The 19,071-nt window shown below is 43.8% G+C and overlaps 1 protein-coding gene across 1 annotated transcript in view; it reads right to left on the bottom strand.

Annotated features, from left to right (window-relative positions):
* LOC124788162 (surfeit locus protein 6 homolog) overlaps positions 1-17,269 on the bottom strand; it is a 79,880-nt gene extending 62,611 nt beyond the window's left edge. The window contains exon 1 of the mRNA XM_047255315.1: positions 17,042-17,269. Within this exon, the coding sequence (XP_047111271.1) occupies positions 17,042-17,153 (112 nt within the window). The 5' untranslated portion in view covers positions 17,154-17,269. The remainder of the gene's footprint in view (positions 1-17,041) is intronic.
* Between the last annotated feature and the right edge of the window lie 1,802 nt (positions 17,270-19,071).

A 19,071-nucleotide genomic window follows, 5' to 3' on the forward strand; every position in this document is an offset into this window, starting at 1 on the left:
GGGGTGGTTGACATTTGTAAGCAGCTGGAAATCACCCTGACTACTGTCAAATAATTGGCAGCTGTTGTGAATCAGTGTGTTGGAAGAACTCCTGAGAGTCATGTATCTGTGACACTGGCACCAGAGGCACTCTCCTGTGGAACCTGTCTCCTCTATGGAAAGTACAGGATATGTCATTAAACAATCAATTGACTGTGAGTGGCATGTCAATGGTAGATCTCAGTGTTTGTAAGGGGAGGATGGGAACAATAGAGGACTCAGGCTGGTGTACTGATCGCCCTAACAAACAAGTTTGAGATGCTGTCTTTCACTGAAACTGAGCCAGTGGGTCTCACTTCACCTGTTTTGGGGAAACCTGTGTTGTCCAGTGTCAAGAGGAAGCAAACGGAAAAGGGTAGGGGTCTATTAATTGTCAGAAGTTCAAATGTATGGCAAATGATGGTGCACCTTAGGGAAATGGCAGCAAGGCAAGGTGAAGGACACCAGGTGCACTCAGTGTGTATGCCTGGGGGCCTCGTTCAATTGTTGAAGAGGTTATTCCAGCAGCCACTGAGGGAACAAGGTGCAACCAACTGCAGACTGCGGTGCATGTTAAAACATATGATGCCCATCATCTGGGCTCCATGGTAATACCTGGATCATTCCAGTGACTGGCAGAGGAGGTTAAAGACCACCTCTGTGCATGGAGTTTCAACAAAGCTCACAATTTGCAGCGTTGTTTCCAGAAACGATTGTGGCCCTTTTGTTCTTTAAGTCAAATGGAAGGACTGAACCAGGGGCCTTGAAAGTTTGCGACAAGCTAGGCTGCAACTTCTTGGACTTACATGACCGGGATGAGGACTGTGGGGTCCCCCTAAATGGGTCAGATATACACTACATGTCATAGGCTGCTACTCAGGCAGCTGATAGTGTGTGGGGTGCAAACAAGGGCTTTTTAGATTAAGTGTCTCTTCATCAAATCCAGATTATGATAGCTGTAGGAAACTGAGAAGTATCAGTGTAAGATCAACAGAAATGTCTCCCACAGTTCAGATAGTTAAAAAGGCCAATGGTTAACTGTCAAAGCATTTGCAACAAAGTGCCAGAGTTTGAAGCGCTCATGAAAACCAGTGAAGCCCCACTTAATACTAGGTGCAGAAAGCGGGTTGAAACCTTACATTGATAGCAGTGAGATTTTTGGGGAAAATTTAAGTGTATATAAAAAGGATGGGCAAATGGAAATGGAGATGGTGTATTTGTTGCAGTAGAAAATAAACACTCAAACTGAAGCTGCATGTGAGATTGTTTGGGCAAGACTTGAGTATCAGGGGTGTGCATAAAATGGTAATTGGATCCTTCTATCGACCACCAGACTCATCTCTTGATGCAACTAAAAACTTCAGACAAAACTTCAGTTCACTTGTACGTGAGTTCCACAATCATACTGCAATCATCAATGGAAACTTTAATAAACCAATGATTAATTGGAAAAATTACCTTTTCTTAGTGGTGGGCATGATAAGACATCCTGTGAAACAATATTAATGCCTTCTCTGAAAACTACCTAGACCAGATAGTTCAGAACTCCACTCATGATGGAAATACACTGGATCTAATGGCACCAAATAGCACTGACCTCTTTAATTATGCCCACGTTGAAACTGGAATCAGTGCCCATGGTGAGGTTGTGACAACAATTATTAACACAAAGGACAACTAAAACAAGCATAAAGGTATATATGTTTAGTAAACTGGATTTAAAAAAAAAATCAGTATTATCATATCTCAATGAGGAACTTGAATCTTTCATGTCAAGGAACTAATGGCTGAAGTTTAAAAGAATAGTTGAGCATGCACTGGATTGATATATACCGAGTAGAACAGTTCACAATGGGAGGAAACCTGCATGGTAGACAGTCAATGTTAAGAAACTTCTGACAGAATGGAGATTACAGCATAACATGTATAAAACAGAGCGTATGGGTATAGATAGAGAGATGCTGAATGAAACGCATTTGGCTATTAAGAGACAGTATCATGAAAATGAAAGTTGCTCGCACTATATAGTGGAGATGCTGAGTCGCAGATAGGCACAACAAAAAGACTCTCACAATTAAAACTTTCGGCCATTAACGCATTCATCAACAATAGACCACACACACACACACACACACACACACACACACACACACACAGGAGCACGTGCGCACACATGACTGCAGTCTCAGGCAACTGTAACCACACTGCGAGCAGCAGCACCAGTGCATGATGGGAGTGGTGACTGGGTAGGGGTAACGAGGAGGCTAGGGCGGGGAGGGGGAGGGATAGTATGGTGGGGATGGCGGGCAGTGAAGCACTGCAGGTTAGACAGAGGGCAAGGGAGAGGTGGGGAGGAGGGGAGGGGAGGAACTAGCAGAAAAGGAGCAAAATAAAAAGTCTGGGTGTAATGGTGGAATGATAACAGGGAAGCGGCTGGATGGGTAAGGATAATGATTAACAAGGGTTGATGCCAGAAGGGTTACAGGAACATAGGATGTATTGCAGGGAAAGTTCCCACTTGCACAATTCAGAAAAGCTGGTGTTGGTGGGAAGGATCCATAAGTTAAGGGGTTGGGAGCAGGTGTTGTGTAAGGATGGATGAGTATATTGTGTGGGTTCAGGTCGTTGAAATGAATGATATGTTTAGCAGCATGTTTAGTGACAGGGTGGTCCACTTGTTTCTTGACCAGTTTGGCGGTGGCCATTCCTGTGGACAGACAGCTTGTTGGTTGTCATGCCTATACAGAATGCAGCACAGCGGCTGCAGCTTAGCTTGTATATCACATGCCTGGTTTCACAGGTAGCCCTGCCTTTGATGGGATAGATGATGTTAGTGACCAGGCTGGAGTAGGTGGTGGTAGTTGGAGGATGTATGGGACAGGTCTTGTAACTAGGTCTATTACAGGGGTAGGAGCCACGAGGTAAGGGATTTGGGAGCAGGTGTTGTGTAAGGATAGACAAGTATATTGTGTGAGTTTGATGGACGGCAGAATACCACTGTGGGAGGGGTGGGAAGGATAGTGGGTAGGACATTTCTCATTTCAGGGCACGACAAGAGGTAATCAAAACCCTGGCGGAGAATGTAATTCAGCTGCTCAAGTCTCGGATGGCACTGAGTTACGAGGGGAATGCTCCTCTGTGGCCGGACTGTGCGACTTTAGGAGGTGGTAGGAGACTGGAAAGATAAGGCACGGGAGATTTGTTTTTGTACAAGGATGGGAGGATAATTATGGTCAGTGAAGGCTTGAGTGAGACCCTCAGTATATTTAAAGGACTGCTTGTCACTGCAAATGCGATGACCACGGGTGGCTAGGCTGTACGGAAGGGACTTCTTGGTATGGAATGGGTGGCAGCTGTCGAAGTGGAGGTATTGCTGGTGGTTAGTAGATTTGATATGATGGAGGTACTGATGTAGCCATCTCTGATGTGGAGGTCAACATCTAGGAAGGTGGCTTGTTGGGTTGAGTAGGACGAGGTGAAGCAAATGGGGGAGAAGTTATTGAGGTTCTGGAGGAATGTAAATAAGGTGTCCTCTACTTCAATCCAGATAGCAAAGATGTGATCAATGAATCTGAACCAGGTGAGGGGTTTAGGATTCTGGGTTATTAAGAAGGATTCCTCTAGATGGCCCATGAATAGGTTAGCATAGAATGGTGCCATGAGGGTGCCCATAGCTTTACCGCAAATTTGTTACATTCCATCCTGGATTTTCCATTGTCTTATTTTGTAAACATTTATTGGATATTCTTGTTTTATGATATGACCCACATCCCAAAGGATCTCTTTACTATAGATCAATTGAAATGAAAAGTACATGTAATCTGATCTTAAAACGGTGTGCAAATGAGCCCTGAGGTAAGGGATTGGGAGCAGTGGTTGTGTACGGATGGACGAGTATATTGTGTAGGTTCGGTGGACGGCGGAATACCACGGTAGGAGGGGTGGGAAGGATAGTGGGTAGGACATTTCTCATTTCAGGGCACGACAAGAGGTAATCAAAACCCTGGAAGAGAATGTAATTCAGCTGCTCTAGTCCTGGGTGGTACTGAGTTATGAGGGGAATGCTCCTCTGTGGCCAGACAGTGAGACTTTGGGAGGTGTTCGGAGACTGGAAGGATAAGGCACGGGAGCCTTGTTTTTGCACAAGGTTGGGAGGATAGTTACGGTCAGTGAAGGCTTTAGTGAGACTCTCGGTATATTTCAAGAGGGACTGCTTGTCACTGCAGATGTGACAACCAAGGATGGATAGGCTGTATGGAAGGGACTTTTTGGTATGGAATGGGTAGCAGTTGTCAAAGTGGAGGTATTGCTGGTGGTTAGTAGGTTTGATATGGACAGAGGTACTGATGCAGCCGTATTTGAGGTGGAGGTCAACATCTAGGAAGGTGGCTTGTTGGGTTGAGTAGGAACAAGTGAAACAAATGGGGAGAAGTTGTTGACATCCTAGAGGAATGTGGATAGTGTCCTCACCTTCGATCCAGATAGCAAAGGTGTCATCAGTGAATCTAAACCAGGTGAAGGGTTTAGGATTCTGGGTTTTCAGGAAGATTCCTCTAGACGGCCCATGAATAGGTTGGCATAGGATGGTGCCACACAAGTGCCCATAGCCGTACTACGGATTTGTTTGTAGGTAATGCTTCCACACGAGTGCCCATAGCCGTACTACGGATTTGTTTGTAGGTAATGCTTTCTAAGGAGAAGTAATTGTGGGTGATGATATGGTCATGGTGACTAGGAAGGAGGTTGTTCTTTTGGAATCAGTTGGGAATTGAGAAAGGTAGTGTTCAATAACTGTAGGACCAACGCCATTAGGAATGTTCGTGTACAGGTAGGTGGCATCAATAGTGACGAGCAGGACGCCGTGTGGCAAATGGACACGAACTGTGGAGAGTCGGTGGAGGAAATGATTGGTATCCTTTATATAGAAGGGTAGGTTCTGGGTAATAGGTTGAAGGTTTTGGTCTCCGACAGCAAAGATTCTCTCAGTGGGGGTACAGTAACTGGCCACAATGGAGCATCCTGGGTGGTTAGGTTTATGGACTTTAGGAAGCATGTAGAATGTAGGAGTGCGGACAGTGGTAGGGGTGTGCAGAGAGATGGATTCTGGGGAGAGATTCTGGGATGGGCCTAAGGATTTGAGTACTGACTCTCCAGTCTTGCTGGATTTCTGGAATGGGATCACTGTGGCAATGTTTGGATATGGAATTATCCGACAGCCAGCAGATTCCTCTTGGTTTTACCATTGTTTGATTTTTGGCTATTAAGAGAGAAATTCGTGATGCCTTCAACTATCGTAGCAGAGTATTGTCAAAAGAAATTTCATGAAAACCAACCACAATTCTGGTCATATGTAAAGGCTGTCAGTGACACAAAAGTTAGTGTGCAGTCCCTAGTGAAAAAGACAGAAACTGAAATTCAGGGCAGCAAATCAAAATCTGAAACTGTTAACTCCATTTTCAAATGTTTCTTTACAAGGGAAAACCCAGGAGAATTTCCCAATTTAATGCTTGTACCACTGAAAAGATGAATGACATAAGTATTGGGTTCAGTGGTGTCAAGAAACAGCTGAAATCATTAAAACTGAACAAAATTCCTGGGGCTGATGAAATCCCTATCAAATTCTATACTGAATTTGTGGCTGAGTTAGCCCCTCTTCTAATTATAATCTATCATAGAACCCTCGAACAAAAAACTGTGCCCAGTAGCTGGAAGAAGGCACAGGTAACACTGGTCTACAAGAATAGTATCAAAGTGATCCACAGAAATACCATACAATATCCTTGACATCGATTTGTTGTAGTATCTTGGAACATATTCTGAGCTCAAACAAAGTGAGGTATCTTGAACGGAATGACCTCTTCCATGCCAACCAGCATGGATTCTGATAACAACGATCATGCAAAATCCAACTTCTACTTTTCTCACAGGTCATACTGTAAGCTTTGGATGAAGGCAGTCAGATAGATGTATTTCTTGATTTTCAAAAAGCATTTGATTCAGCACCACACCTATGTTTACTGTCAAAAGTTCTATTACACTGTACCTCAAGTGAAATTTGTGATTGGATTGAGGGCTTTTTGTTAGGGAGGACACAGCATGTCATCCTGGATGAACAGTCATCATGAGATGTAGAAATAACTTTGGGTGTGCCCCAGGAAATTGTGTTGGGACCCTTGCTGTTCATGCTGTATGTTGATGACCTTGCAGACAATATTAACAGTAACCTCAGACTTTCTGCAGATGATGTAGTTGTCTATAGTTAAGTAATATCTGAAAGAAGCTGCATAAATATTCAGTCAAATCTTGATAACATTTCAAAGTGGTGCAGAGATTGGCAACTTGGTTTAAATGTTTCGAAATGTACACTGAAGAGCCAAAGAAACTGGTACACCTACCTCCACCAACACACAGAAGAGTCAGAGCACGACATGCCATGGACTCAATTAATGTCTGAAGTAGTGCTGGAGGGAACTGACACCATAAATCCTGCAGGGCTGTCGATAAATCCATAAGAGTATGAGGGGGTGGAGATATCTTCTGAACACAATGTTGCAAGGCATCCCAGATATGCTCAATATTGTTCACGTCTGGGGAGTTTTGTGGCAGCAGAAGTGTTTAAACTCAGAGGAGTGTTCCTGGAGCCACTCTGAAGCAATTCTGGATGTGGGGTGTCGCATTGTCCAGCTGAAATTGTCCAAGTCCATTGGAATGCACAATTGACATAAATGGATGCAGGTGATCAGACAGGAAGTTTACGTATGTGTCGCCTGTCAGAGTTGTATCTAGATGTATCAGGAGTCCCATATCACTCCAACTGCACACGCCCCACACCATTACAGAACTTCCACCAGCTTGAACAGTCCGCTGCTGACACACAGGGTCCATGGATTCATAAGATTGTGACCACACCCGTACACATCTATCCGCTCGATACAATTTGAAATGAGACTCGTCCAACCAGGCAACATGTTTCCAGTCATCAACAGTCCAATGTCAGTTTGTGGTTTGGTTTGGTTTTGCTTTGCTTTAGGGCGCAAAAAACAACTGGGGTCATACGCAGCCAAGTCAAACCTATAAGAGACGAGTTAAAAAACAACTATAGGTCAGTCCCAATGAACATAATAGAAGACGGCTAAAAACAGGCACATGGAAAAGGGCTAAAAAAAAAAGACACCATACAGAAACAGAGGTCCAGAATTAAAATTTAAATTGCTTTCACCACATTCCTTTGGCCGATAATAAGTAAAACGTGGTCAACAGCCCGCACGTCATTTGTTAAAAGGGCCGAGAACTCAGATGGCAAACCAAAGCGGGAATGTAAACGGTTAAAAACTGGGCAGTCCATCAGGAAGTGGCGGACAGTTAAAACTTGGGCGCAATCAAAGTGGTGGGGTAGCACCACTTGCTAAAAAGACATTGCCCAATAGGCAACCTACTTAAAATGACCTCCTCCCGGCAGGACGGCCGAGAGGTGGTCATCCAAGCCACTGGAACAGACTTAATAAGCCAGAACTTATTCCCATGAAGCGAGGACAATGCCAAAGGGACACCACCTCCTGACAGATGGCAACATGGAGATCATCAGAGGAAATATAGAAACTTGCCAATGAGGACTGCAGCCATGGCAACAGCATCAGCAGTCTCATTTCCTGGCAGACTGACATGACCAGGAACCCACAGAAACATCACACTGGCTGCACCAAGAGTGAGCAAGGGACAGTTTTCCTGAACCCACTGCACTAAGGGATGGGTGGTGTGCAGTTCACACAGACTCTGAAGGGCACTGAGTGAGTCTGAGCAAAGGATACAATCTAAAACACTGTGTCGCTGGATGTACTCCATGGCCTGATACAAGGCGAAGACCTCAGCTGTAAATACTGAGCAGTGTTCCAGAAGCCGATATCGAAAGACACGGGTGCGAATGACGAAGGCACACCTGACCCCACGGTCAGGCCGAGAGCAATCAGTGTATACAAAGGTACTATCATGAAGTTCCATGTGAAGGTCGTGAAACTGAAGGTGATAGGCCGAGGATGGAGTAGCGTCCTTAGGAAGCGAATGAAGGCCAAGGTTAACATGGGCTGCTACACAAAGCCAAGGTGGTGAAGGGTTCTCACTCACCGGAAAGGTGCAGGTAGTGTGAAGTTAAGCCACCGTACAAAATGACGAAAGCAGACTCCAAGAGATAACAGTGAAGATGGATGTGCCCCATAATGGCAATCAAAGGAATCATCTAAATAGGAGGCATAGGATGGGTGGCCACGCATGGCAGACAAACGGCATGCATACCTGCTGAGAAGAAAGTCACGGCAGTAGGACAGTGACAGTTCAGCAGTTTCAGCAAACAGAATCTCAACCGGGCTACTGTAAAAGGTGCCCATGACCAAACGGATGCCATGATGGTGGATAGTGTTGAGATGGCGTAAGATGGATGGACATGCAGAAGCATAAACAAAGCACCTATAGTCGAGTTTCGAAAGGACAAGGGGCCGGTAACAAACGGAATAGGGTGGTTCGACTGGAATCTCAGGAAGTACCATTGAGGACACGTAGGACATTGAAGAACCGTGTACAGCAGGCTGCCAGGAAAGACGCATGGGAGGACGAAGAGAGTTTCCTATCAATCATGGTCCCCCGGAATTTTGTAGTTTTACGAATGGACGGGCAAAAGGCTCAAGATGCAAAGGTGGTGGGAGAAACCAATTGCATCACCAGAAATTTATAGACAGTTTTGTCAGTGGAAAAGCGAAAGCCATTGTCGATGCTCTAGGAGTAAAGACAATCAAGACATCACTGAAGACGCCACTCAGTGAGACAGGTCCGTGGAGAAATGCAATAGATGGAAAAATAATCAAGAAAAATGGAGTCGAAGATGCTCGGCGGGGGACAGGCCAGTATAGGGTTAATGGCTAGGTATTGGTATGACGGTGGCTTCATGCCAGCGTCCGGGAAATGTGCCCTCTGCCCAGATGCGATTGTACATGTTAAACAGAAAGTGCTTGCCGAGAGAGAAAGGTGCCGCAACATCTGAATATGGATGGCGTCTGGCCCTGGGGCGGAGGATCGGGATGAACTGAGAGCATGATCTAGCTCCCTCACAGTAAAGACGACATTGTAGCACTCAGGATTTGGAGAAGAGAAGGGTATCGCTCAAGCCTCCTCTGCTCGTTTCCAATGGAGGAAACAGAGTGATAGTGGGAAGAGCTCTAAAACTTCTGCAAAATGGCAGCCCAAGGCGTTGGAGATAGTAATAGGTCCGTGAGGACAACGTCTGCACTGTCAGGTCGGAAATTGGGGGATGGGTCTTGGTTGCAGAGAGCGGTCGGAGGTTGGCCCACATGACAGAGGAAGGGGGGGAAACTGTTAAAAGAACTAGTGAATGAAACCCAGCTAGCTTTCTTGCTGCCTTGAAGAACACAATGACACTTTGTATGCATCTGTTTATAATGAATGCAGTTCATCACCGTAGGATGACGGTTAAAAATGCAGAGAGCACATCTCTGTGTGCAAACTGCACCACGGCATGCCTCAGTCCACCAAGGGATTGGGGCACAACATGGTAAAGAGGAAGTGCGAGGAATGGAACATTCTGCAGCAGTAAGGATAACTTTTGTGAGCTATTCCACCTGGTCATCACAAGTGGGAAAATCTTGTTATTTGAAGGTCGCCAGGGAAGAGTAAAGCTGTCAGTCAGCCTCAGTAAGTTGCCATTTGGGTGTGCACGCGGATGGAGTAGGAGTCAGCAAACAGATAGCACATGGGAAATGGTCGCTCGAGTAGGGTCAGAAAGAATGGACTACTCAAGATGATGGGCAAGCTGGGCAGTGCAGAAGAATAGGTCCAAATGGGAATAGATGAGCAAGGAGCCAGAAAGAAATGTGGGTGCTCCAGTGTTAAGGCAGAAAAGGTCGAGTTGACTAAGACAATCAGCCAAGAGGGCACCTCTTTGACAGGCTCTGGGAGAATCCCAAAGGGGATGACGCGCATTAAAGTCACCGAGTAGAAAAAATGGGGGAGGTAGCTGCCCAATAAGCTGAAGCAAGTGTGCCCTGGTGACATCAAATGACTGAGGGACATAATGGTACAGAGAGCACAGGTGGGGAAGGAAAAGGCGAACTGTAACAGCTTGAAGATACGTAGTCAGGGAGATGGAGATGGGTTGACTATGAATGCCATATGCCATCCTGTAAAAGCAGCATGACACCCCCATGAGACGGAATGCCGACCTCGGGAGGGGGGGGGGGGGGGGGCGCAAGGTCAAAACAAATCTTTAGGAAATGTGAAAGCTCAAAGTGGTCATGAGGGCGCAATTTCGTTCTCTGAAGGCAGAGTACAAGCGGACACTGTGAAACTAAAAGCAAGTGCTGGGTGACAGCTGGTGAAGAGTCACTACTACAGGGCACAGGAGGAGGATCCTACTCCATGGTGTCCAACACAGAGAAATGGTTCGTGGTGTGATCTGGTGACACAGAGGCTGGCCGGGCTAAGGTTATCACATGGCAACACCGTTGAAGACAATCTTCGAGTTGGCGAAGGAGAAGACCGTTTGCCTTTGGTGGACTTCTTTGAGCCTTTCTGGTTGGAGGAATATTCGGGTGTTGTTCGGCCGGAGGGACAGAGAAAGTCTTTGTGGGAATACAACTACTGTCCTATCCAGCCTACTGGTAGCTTTGCCCCTTGAGGCAAGAGTTTGACAGCTTGTTGCACAGCTGGACATTCTGATGGTGATGGTACCTTGACACTGGGCAGTTTCACAACCTCAGAGCTGAATTGGAGGATGCACGTCTGCATGGCCATGTCCTTCATGGAGCGAGAACTATAGGTGCCAGATGGGAGAATGCAAGATTTGCGACTAGCCAGCGAGCTACTGGGTAAGGAACTTTTTCATTTACCTGGATCTTCTGGACAGCCCACTCATCAAGATACACGGGACAATCTCGAGAGGAGACGTCATGGCCGCCATTGCAGTTGATACAGAAGGGAGAAGGAGGGGGACAATCACCCTTGTGCGCATCCGTACAACAGATGACACATTTGGCTGAGTGTCGACAAGATGTTCTAGTGTGGTTGAAACGATGACACTGGTAGCAGCACATAATATCCTAGCCACTAAGGGGGGATCTACCCTTTTGCATTACATTATGGATAGCTATGATGCCCTGATCAGAGAGGTAAGATTGGATTCCGGCCTCTGTTGGACCGTTGAGCAGCCTGGTGTAAATTACACGAAGGGGAGAATTCAAAGTTCTATGGGCCTCGACACGAACAGGGTAGTCATGGAGAAGCGAGGGAGCAAGCAGTTCTTGTGCTTGAGAACCAGAAGTAGTCTCCAAAAGCAAAGTACCATTCCATAAAAAAGAGAAGGATTTTACAGGGCTGGCAATTGCATCAACACCTTTCTGAATAACAAATGGATTTTCCGTGGCGAAGGACTGACCGTCTCCAGTATGTGAGACCATGAGGAACCGTGGTGTGGTGGGAAGGGTCTTTGAATCATTAGCCTCATTACATTTACGTTTTGTAGATGTTGATTGGGAAGATGATTAACTCATTGCGAGAAAATCCCACATGATTGCCACTGCCTCTGATGGCACACTCCTTCCAACTGGGGGGCCCCTTCACAACAGCGCACACCCACCTTACGTGATTGTTCACACCTCACGTCACACCTCCCGAACACCAGACAGAGGGACCAATCGGTAATTTAGAAGGTTGCAGCTCTGGCAATCATCCATCCATGGGTCTGGCCTGTACCTGGAGTATGTGCAAACCCTATCTGTCAACCTGGGGCTCGGAATCATGCGTTGCCCAGTCACCTGTTACACATCAGACAATTGAGCCGGCTTTCAGGAGCGCACAGAGAGGAAGAAGAAAAAGAGGAACCTCAAACTGAGAAGTGGAGAAATAAGAGGAGAAGGGAAACAAAGAAAGGAAAAGGGAGCGAAAAACAAAAGTGAGACTGTTCTTATGTCAGCGACAGACAATGCAGAACATTCTCAGTAACGTCCCAGACATGTTCCCCAAGTGCGGGGAAAAGCATAGCAAGAGGATAGACATGCAGCACAGAAGGGAAAAAATGCTGCAAAGGCTGGGGCCCCATGGTAGCCAAGCACGAACCCGCCAAAGAGTGGTGAGCCCACTTGGGAAGGGGGGAGAATGTCGGTGTTGACAGGCTCAGGCGAGGCATAAAGCTTTGTGTCATGCAGTCATCAAGGGTACACCAGTGGGCCTTCGGCTCTGTAAGCCCATAGCGATGTTGTTTCATTGAATGGTTTACACACTGACACTTATTAAGGGCCCAGCATTGAAATCTGCAGCAATTTGCAAAAGTGTTGCATTTCTGTAATATTGAACAATTCTCTTCAGTCATCACTGGTCCCGTTCTTGCAGGATCTTTTTCTAGCTGCAGCGATGTTTTACTGGATTCCTGATATTCACGGTACACTTGTGAAATGGTCATACAGGAAATCTCCACTTCATCACTACTTCAGAAATTCTGTGTCCCTTTGCTCGTGCACTGACTATAACACCACATTCAAACTCACTCACATCTTGATAACTTGTCACTGTAGCAGCAGTAACCAATTTAACAACTGCACCAGACATTTGTTGTCTTATACAGGTGTTGCCGACTGCACTGCTGTATTCCGCCTGTTTACATACCTCCGTATTTGAATATGCATGCCTATACCAGTTTCTTTGGCACTTCAATGTAAAACTGTGCACTTCATACAACAAAAGAATTTACTATCGTATGACTATAATATCAATTGGTCACTGTTGGAATTGGCAATGCATACAAATAATTGGGTGCAACACTTTCTAGGGATATGAAATAAAATGATAAGATTGTAAAGATAAGGTTAGAATAATGATTACATGCACAGAGGCATTCAAATAATCATCCTTCCCACACTCCATACATGAATGGAACATGAGGAAACCATAATAACTAGCACAATGGGACATCCCCTCTGCCACGCGTCTCTCAGTGGTTTGCAGAGGATAGATGTACATGCAGATGATGGCTCCATTGAAAGAAAATGCAGATAAATAAATGAACAGCCTGGGCAACAGAAGTGTTCTCTGCAAAGTCTACCATCTTTATACAGTAGTCTTGCACAGACTGCGACAGAAGCCCAAACAAAAGGGGACTGATGTACTAGGACATGCACTGATACTATGATATAGAGGTATAATGATTGCTGTGACATCCCATTTTAGAGCATATATTCACAATTTTGTTGTTTGCTGGCAAAGATAACAAACGTAAAACTAAAAAAACTGGTTGTTGTGACAGACTGATCTGCAGCTTGAACTGTTTCAAAAAATCATTAGTTATCACATTGTAGCCACTCCAAACTTTGTGACATTGGCCCCTTACTTCGCCCACATTTTTCCATGAATCTCTCACCCAGTGAAAAGTCCATGTTAATGGAAAGTAGCACAGGAGACTACTGAGACTCCTTTAGATAACAAAGAATTGACTCACATAATTACAGAACAATTTCCTCAACATCGGTGTGCAGCAGAATTCTTGAACACACTACAAGTTTGATTATAATACTACAAATCATGGATGGAAGGAAACAGGGAGATTCCAAATTTCCAGAATTCTGGATAGTATTTGACATGGACCCCACTGCAGACTGTAGACAAAGGTCCAAAAATATTGTTTAGGTTCCTAGATATGTGAATGGCTCGAAGTCTTTTTAAGTAATAGAACCAAGTAAGTAGTTGTCAACGGCAAATATTCACCAGAGACACGGGTATCGTCAACGTGCTCCAGAGAAGTGGGATACGTCTGATTTTATTCTCTACGAACATAAATGACCTTACTGACAGGGTGCAAAGCAATTTGCAGCTGTTTACTGATGACACTGTGGCGTACACAAAGGTGCCTTCATCAAGTGACTAGAAATATACAAAATGACTTCGACAAAATTTCTAGTTGGTTTAATGAATGGCAGCTTGCTCTAAATCTAGAAAAATGTAAGTTAACAAGATGAGCAGAAGAAACAGTCCCGTACAATTTAAATACAGCATTAGTAGGGTGCAGCTTGATGCAGGTACTTTGATTAAATATCTAGGCATAACGTTGCAAACCAATATGAGCTGGAATTAGCACATCAGGTTGCTAGTAGGGAAAGGTTCATCCTTGTCTTGTTAGAAGAATTTTGGGAGTGTGTAGCTCATCCATAATGGGTGCAGCATATAAAACACTAGTGCGACCCATTCTTAGTACTGTTCAATATTTGGGATTCCCACTAAGTCTAATTAAAGGAAGACATCGAAGCAATTCAGAGGTGTACTGCTTGATTTTTACCGGTAGGTTCAATTAGCATGCATGCATTATGAAGATGCTTTGTGAACTTTGAAGGGAAATTCCTGGCAGGATCTTTCTGCAAGGCACTACTTTATTGCACAAATTTAGAGAACATGCATTTGAGGCTGACTGCAGAATGTTTACACTGCTATCAATGAACATTTCATGTTAAGAACCATGAAGATAAGGTGGTCGTACAGAGGTTCTTATACAGTTATTTTTCCCTCACTCTATTTGTGAGTGGAACCGCAACGGAAATGGCTAGTAGTGGTGGTAGCTACTCTCTTCAAAGCACCATATGGAGGTCTGCCAAATAAAGATGTAGATGTAGACATTATTTATGGCATTTGTTGTATGTTTCCTAGGTCATTGGTTAAAGCCAACATCTTGTATTGAATATTCCTTTGGAAATACGGAAGCGTCCGATCCCACCCGTCTGCTTTGACCCATGACGTCACAAATATGGCGGAAACAAAAACAAACACACACACACACTTTCCACAAGAAGCCTAATGACACTAATGGGACATGTGTGGGAAATGGGGTGTTTTGGGTGGGGGGCAAACTAAATATAAACAAATTTAGATGCCTTGCATAGCTACAATGTGTAAGTGAAGACAGTCATGCATGAATACCCACCCACCTCCCCAGGGGTCGTAACCCATAGAAGATAAAGATGCTTCAGTAGCTGATTAGTGTTTTTTGTCTTTTTTTTAAAAAAAAATCTCACGGGATAGAACGAACAGATCAGAGAGATAAATATAATAAACTAAAACAGAAATTCGAGGAAACAGATAATTAAAATAAGTAATAAGTGTTTTTAAATTAAAAAAAAATATATCTCACGAGATAGAACGAACAGATCAGAAAAGTAAATAAAATAAGATAAAACAGAACTGGAGACAGCCACACTCAAACCAAACTCCGCGCCGTCATGACGTCACACACGACAACACCCTCACGTCACGGGTCAAAGCCGACGCGTGGGATCGGACGCTTCTGTTGACCCATTCCTTTATACCCAGTTTGGTTGCAAATTGATTAAGTCAACAAATGTACTATGACAATCTTTTTTGATATGCACTATGTATTCTGAAGTGTTAATGAAACCCTCACTGAAAATTCCCATTTTCCCACAGTGGTCAGATCTTTTCAATATAGGTTTGAAGGTGTTAATCACATGAATAATCTCTTGATTCAAAACTTCTTATTCCCATTGGGGTCCTGATATCTACATAAGTGGTAGTCTTATTTGCATCACTGTATAACGACTTAGTGGCCACATTGATTGTTAACAATACCGCTAAGTGAATGGCTTCATCACAGTTTTAAATACTTCCTAACTCCTAAATCTGTAATTCTCTTTGTTAGTAAACACGTTCAACCATGCGTTATTTTGTTTTGACAACTAGGTTCCATAGTGTTTTCTCCAGCAGCTTAACTGGTAGTCCACTACAGCAGATTCAGAAATGTCCACCCAAGTCATTTATGACAATAAAACAAGCACAACCAGGAGCCTCTATTTTTAGTAGCTGAATGTTTCCTCTGCTGTTGTTACAGCCTTTTTATAACTTCTTCCACCATCAAAGATGGGAAAAAAAACGACTTGAATTTAGTCTCTCTTCTCAGACTTTAGCTTCCAGTTAAACTATAGGTTTCAGTTTTATTATGAAAAAGAAAAATTAGTGTTTAATATTTCATCAACACTGAAGTTATTAGTGATGGAGCACAAGCACAGACTGGAGAAAGATATACACTGTGCCCCTTTAAAGGATCTATCCTAGTGTCCATCATGAACTATTTAAGCAAGCTGTGGAAAACTTCACTCTGTATGGCAGAACAGGGATTAAAAATATCACTCTCACAAATATGATTACAGGTCTCATCAAGCTGCACCACGTCACTAGGTCTCAGACTTTTCAGTCAAGTGTAACTTTCTCTGCTGATTATTTTTTCCTTGTGAGAAACACTTTTTGTTGTTTTCCAGCCACACAGGACCTGCAATGGATCAACGTCATGACTTCCCCAAACCAACTTCTAAGGATTATAGTCTGTACTTCTTACACACCTCATATTTCTTCTACAAATTATTTACTTTAACTACAAAATTTATGTTGAGATTAACTGGAAACGGAGAGCTCATAAGGGTAAGGAGACAATGGACTGTGTTTTTGATGGGCTGTGTCACAGTTCTGTCTGTCGCCCCCATACAAGATTTCAAGATCAGACTCTAGCGTAACATAAGCAATATTAGGGTGAACAAACGGAAAGTTTTTATACATTAGTCATAAATAATGTTATTACTGTACCCTGTGAAATATCAAACCTAGTGTGCAGTGCAGACATTAAACGTTAGGAAATCTGATCTGTTGCACAATTTGAACTACGTTAAAGTTTCTAATCAATGTACAAAAGCTAATGAAGTAACCTGCTTCAATTCCTTAAAGCCTTTAGGTTAGCTTGTTTATGTTTGTTATTGTTCGTCCTGTAACTCCTCACATTCTACTGGCGCACATGTAGACTGAAATGTTCTCGGGCTTTGAGCAGGATGATCGCGTCTGAGGAGCAAAAAGTCTTTAAATCTGTCAGTCATTCTATTGAATATATAGTAAGAGACTACTAATGAATTTTTGAGTTAACTTGTAGCTTTCTGAAGTTTAAAGATCCCTGCGAAAACTCTCATCTCAAATTTCTTACCTTGTACGTACTGTCCCGGAATAGGCAGGCATTTCCATAAATCTATTACGACTTTGTTTTCGGCCGCAAGCAGTTTTCGTAGAGCTGGGACATCAAGTCGTTTTACCTTCATATTCAACAACTATGCAATGCATGCACATTTCCTCTACATAAACACTACAAGGCTGAGTAGAAATATCTCTGGAGTTGGCATTGCGTGCACACTGCACACCAAGGAACATAGCTGCACACTAGTGCACAGGCGTCTAAAGCTAGCGAAATGAGGGATGCTCGACTACCGGACCTACCGATAGATGGCTCTACCAGCTGGTTACTGTCGTCTGTATTGTCCGCCATATTCGTATTTGACGAAGTTTCTCTCGGTCTGTACGGTGTATAAAGAATATCGAAATGGTGATTTCTTGTTCCGCTTTCAACTGTACGAAGCGATGGAATAAGGAAATTGACTTACCATTTCACAGGTAATAGGACTACAGATACAATACGATAAAAATACAGACTTAGTGCGTTTGCTAATTCGATGTTTCTGAACAGGTTTCCTCTAAAGCACCCAGAGCTGCTAAAGAAGTGGATTACTTCCGTGAAGCGGAAAGGTTTTAATCCTACGTCTTGCAGTTTTCATTGCAGAATCCATTTCCGACAAGATGATTACGTACCGAGCCCTGGAACGTGGAAGAAACGTCTCAAACCCGAAGCAGTGCCATCAGTTTTTGACTTTCCGACACATTTGATGCCACCAAATAAACAGCCACGACGACATGTTGTTAGGATGTTGAGTTTTGAGTGACAACGATGCTTCTCCATTTGAGGTAGCTAATTAATTCCCTTGCTATGCTTGTGCTTTTTACTTTTGTGAATTTATTTCGTACGGACACAAATGGGCTACATAGGTCTAAGCAATGTTGTAATCCAGGTCCATATTTTTGTTTTTAGCGTTCTGTCATGGAATCCATGCTCGATTTGCCCCCTGCAGAAGCTACTGATTGCGTGGAGAATGTTGTCAACGAGAATTCTTCCGTGGAAAGCATGTCCCATTTATCCAACGCAGAAGCTGTGAATTGTGTCGAAAACGTTATTATGATGTTTTCACACCCCAAATTTTTCTTATAATATTTTTTCATCAAGCCTTGAGTTATTTCATTCTTATACAGGTTGAGTCACCTAACATTACCGCTGGATATATTTCATAAACCACATCAAATACTGACGAATCGATTCCACAGACCGAACGTCAGGAGAGGGGCTAGAGTAAACCATAAAAAAATGCACGGAAGTATGTTTTTTAACACAAACCTACGTTTTTTAAAATGGAACCCCGTTTGTTTTGTTAGCACATCTGTACATATAAACAAATACGTAATCAGTGCCATTTGTTGCATTGTAAAATGTTAATTACATCCGGAGATATTGTAACCTAAAGTTGACGCTTGAGTACTACTCCTCTGCTGTTCGATCGTGTGTATCGGAGAGCACCGAATTACGTAGGGATCCAAAGGGAACGGTGATGGACCTTAGGTACAGAAGAGACTGGAACAGCACATTACGTCCACATGCTAACACGTTTTTATTGGTCTTTTTCACTGACGCACATGTACATTACCATGAGGGGTGAGGTACAGGTTCGACGGGCGTTTCATAGGACGTGGAGGACGCATAAATTGGCCAGCCCGTTCTCCTGATCTTACACCTCTGGACTTCTTTCTGTGAGGTATGTTAAAGGAGAATGTGTACCGTGATGTGCCTACAACCCCAGAGGATATGAAACAACGTATTGTGGCAGCCTGCGGCGACATTAAACCACATGTACTGCAGCGTGTACGACATTCATTACGCCAGAGATTATGTGCAGCAAATGATGGCCACCACATTGAACATCTATTGGCCTGACATGTCGGGACACACTCTATTTCACTCCGTAATTGGAAACGGAAACCACGTGTGTACATGTACCTCACCCCTCATGGTAATGTACAGGGTTATTACAAATGATTGAAGCGATTTCACAGCTCTACAATAACTTTATTATTTGA

Source organism: Schistocerca piceifrons, chromosome 3 (genome assembly GCF_021461385.2).
Source record: "Schistocerca piceifrons isolate TAMUIC-IGC-003096 chromosome 3, iqSchPice1.1, whole genome shotgun sequence".
Lineage (NCBI taxonomy): Eukaryota > Metazoa > Arthropoda > Insecta > Orthoptera > Acrididae > Schistocerca > Schistocerca piceifrons.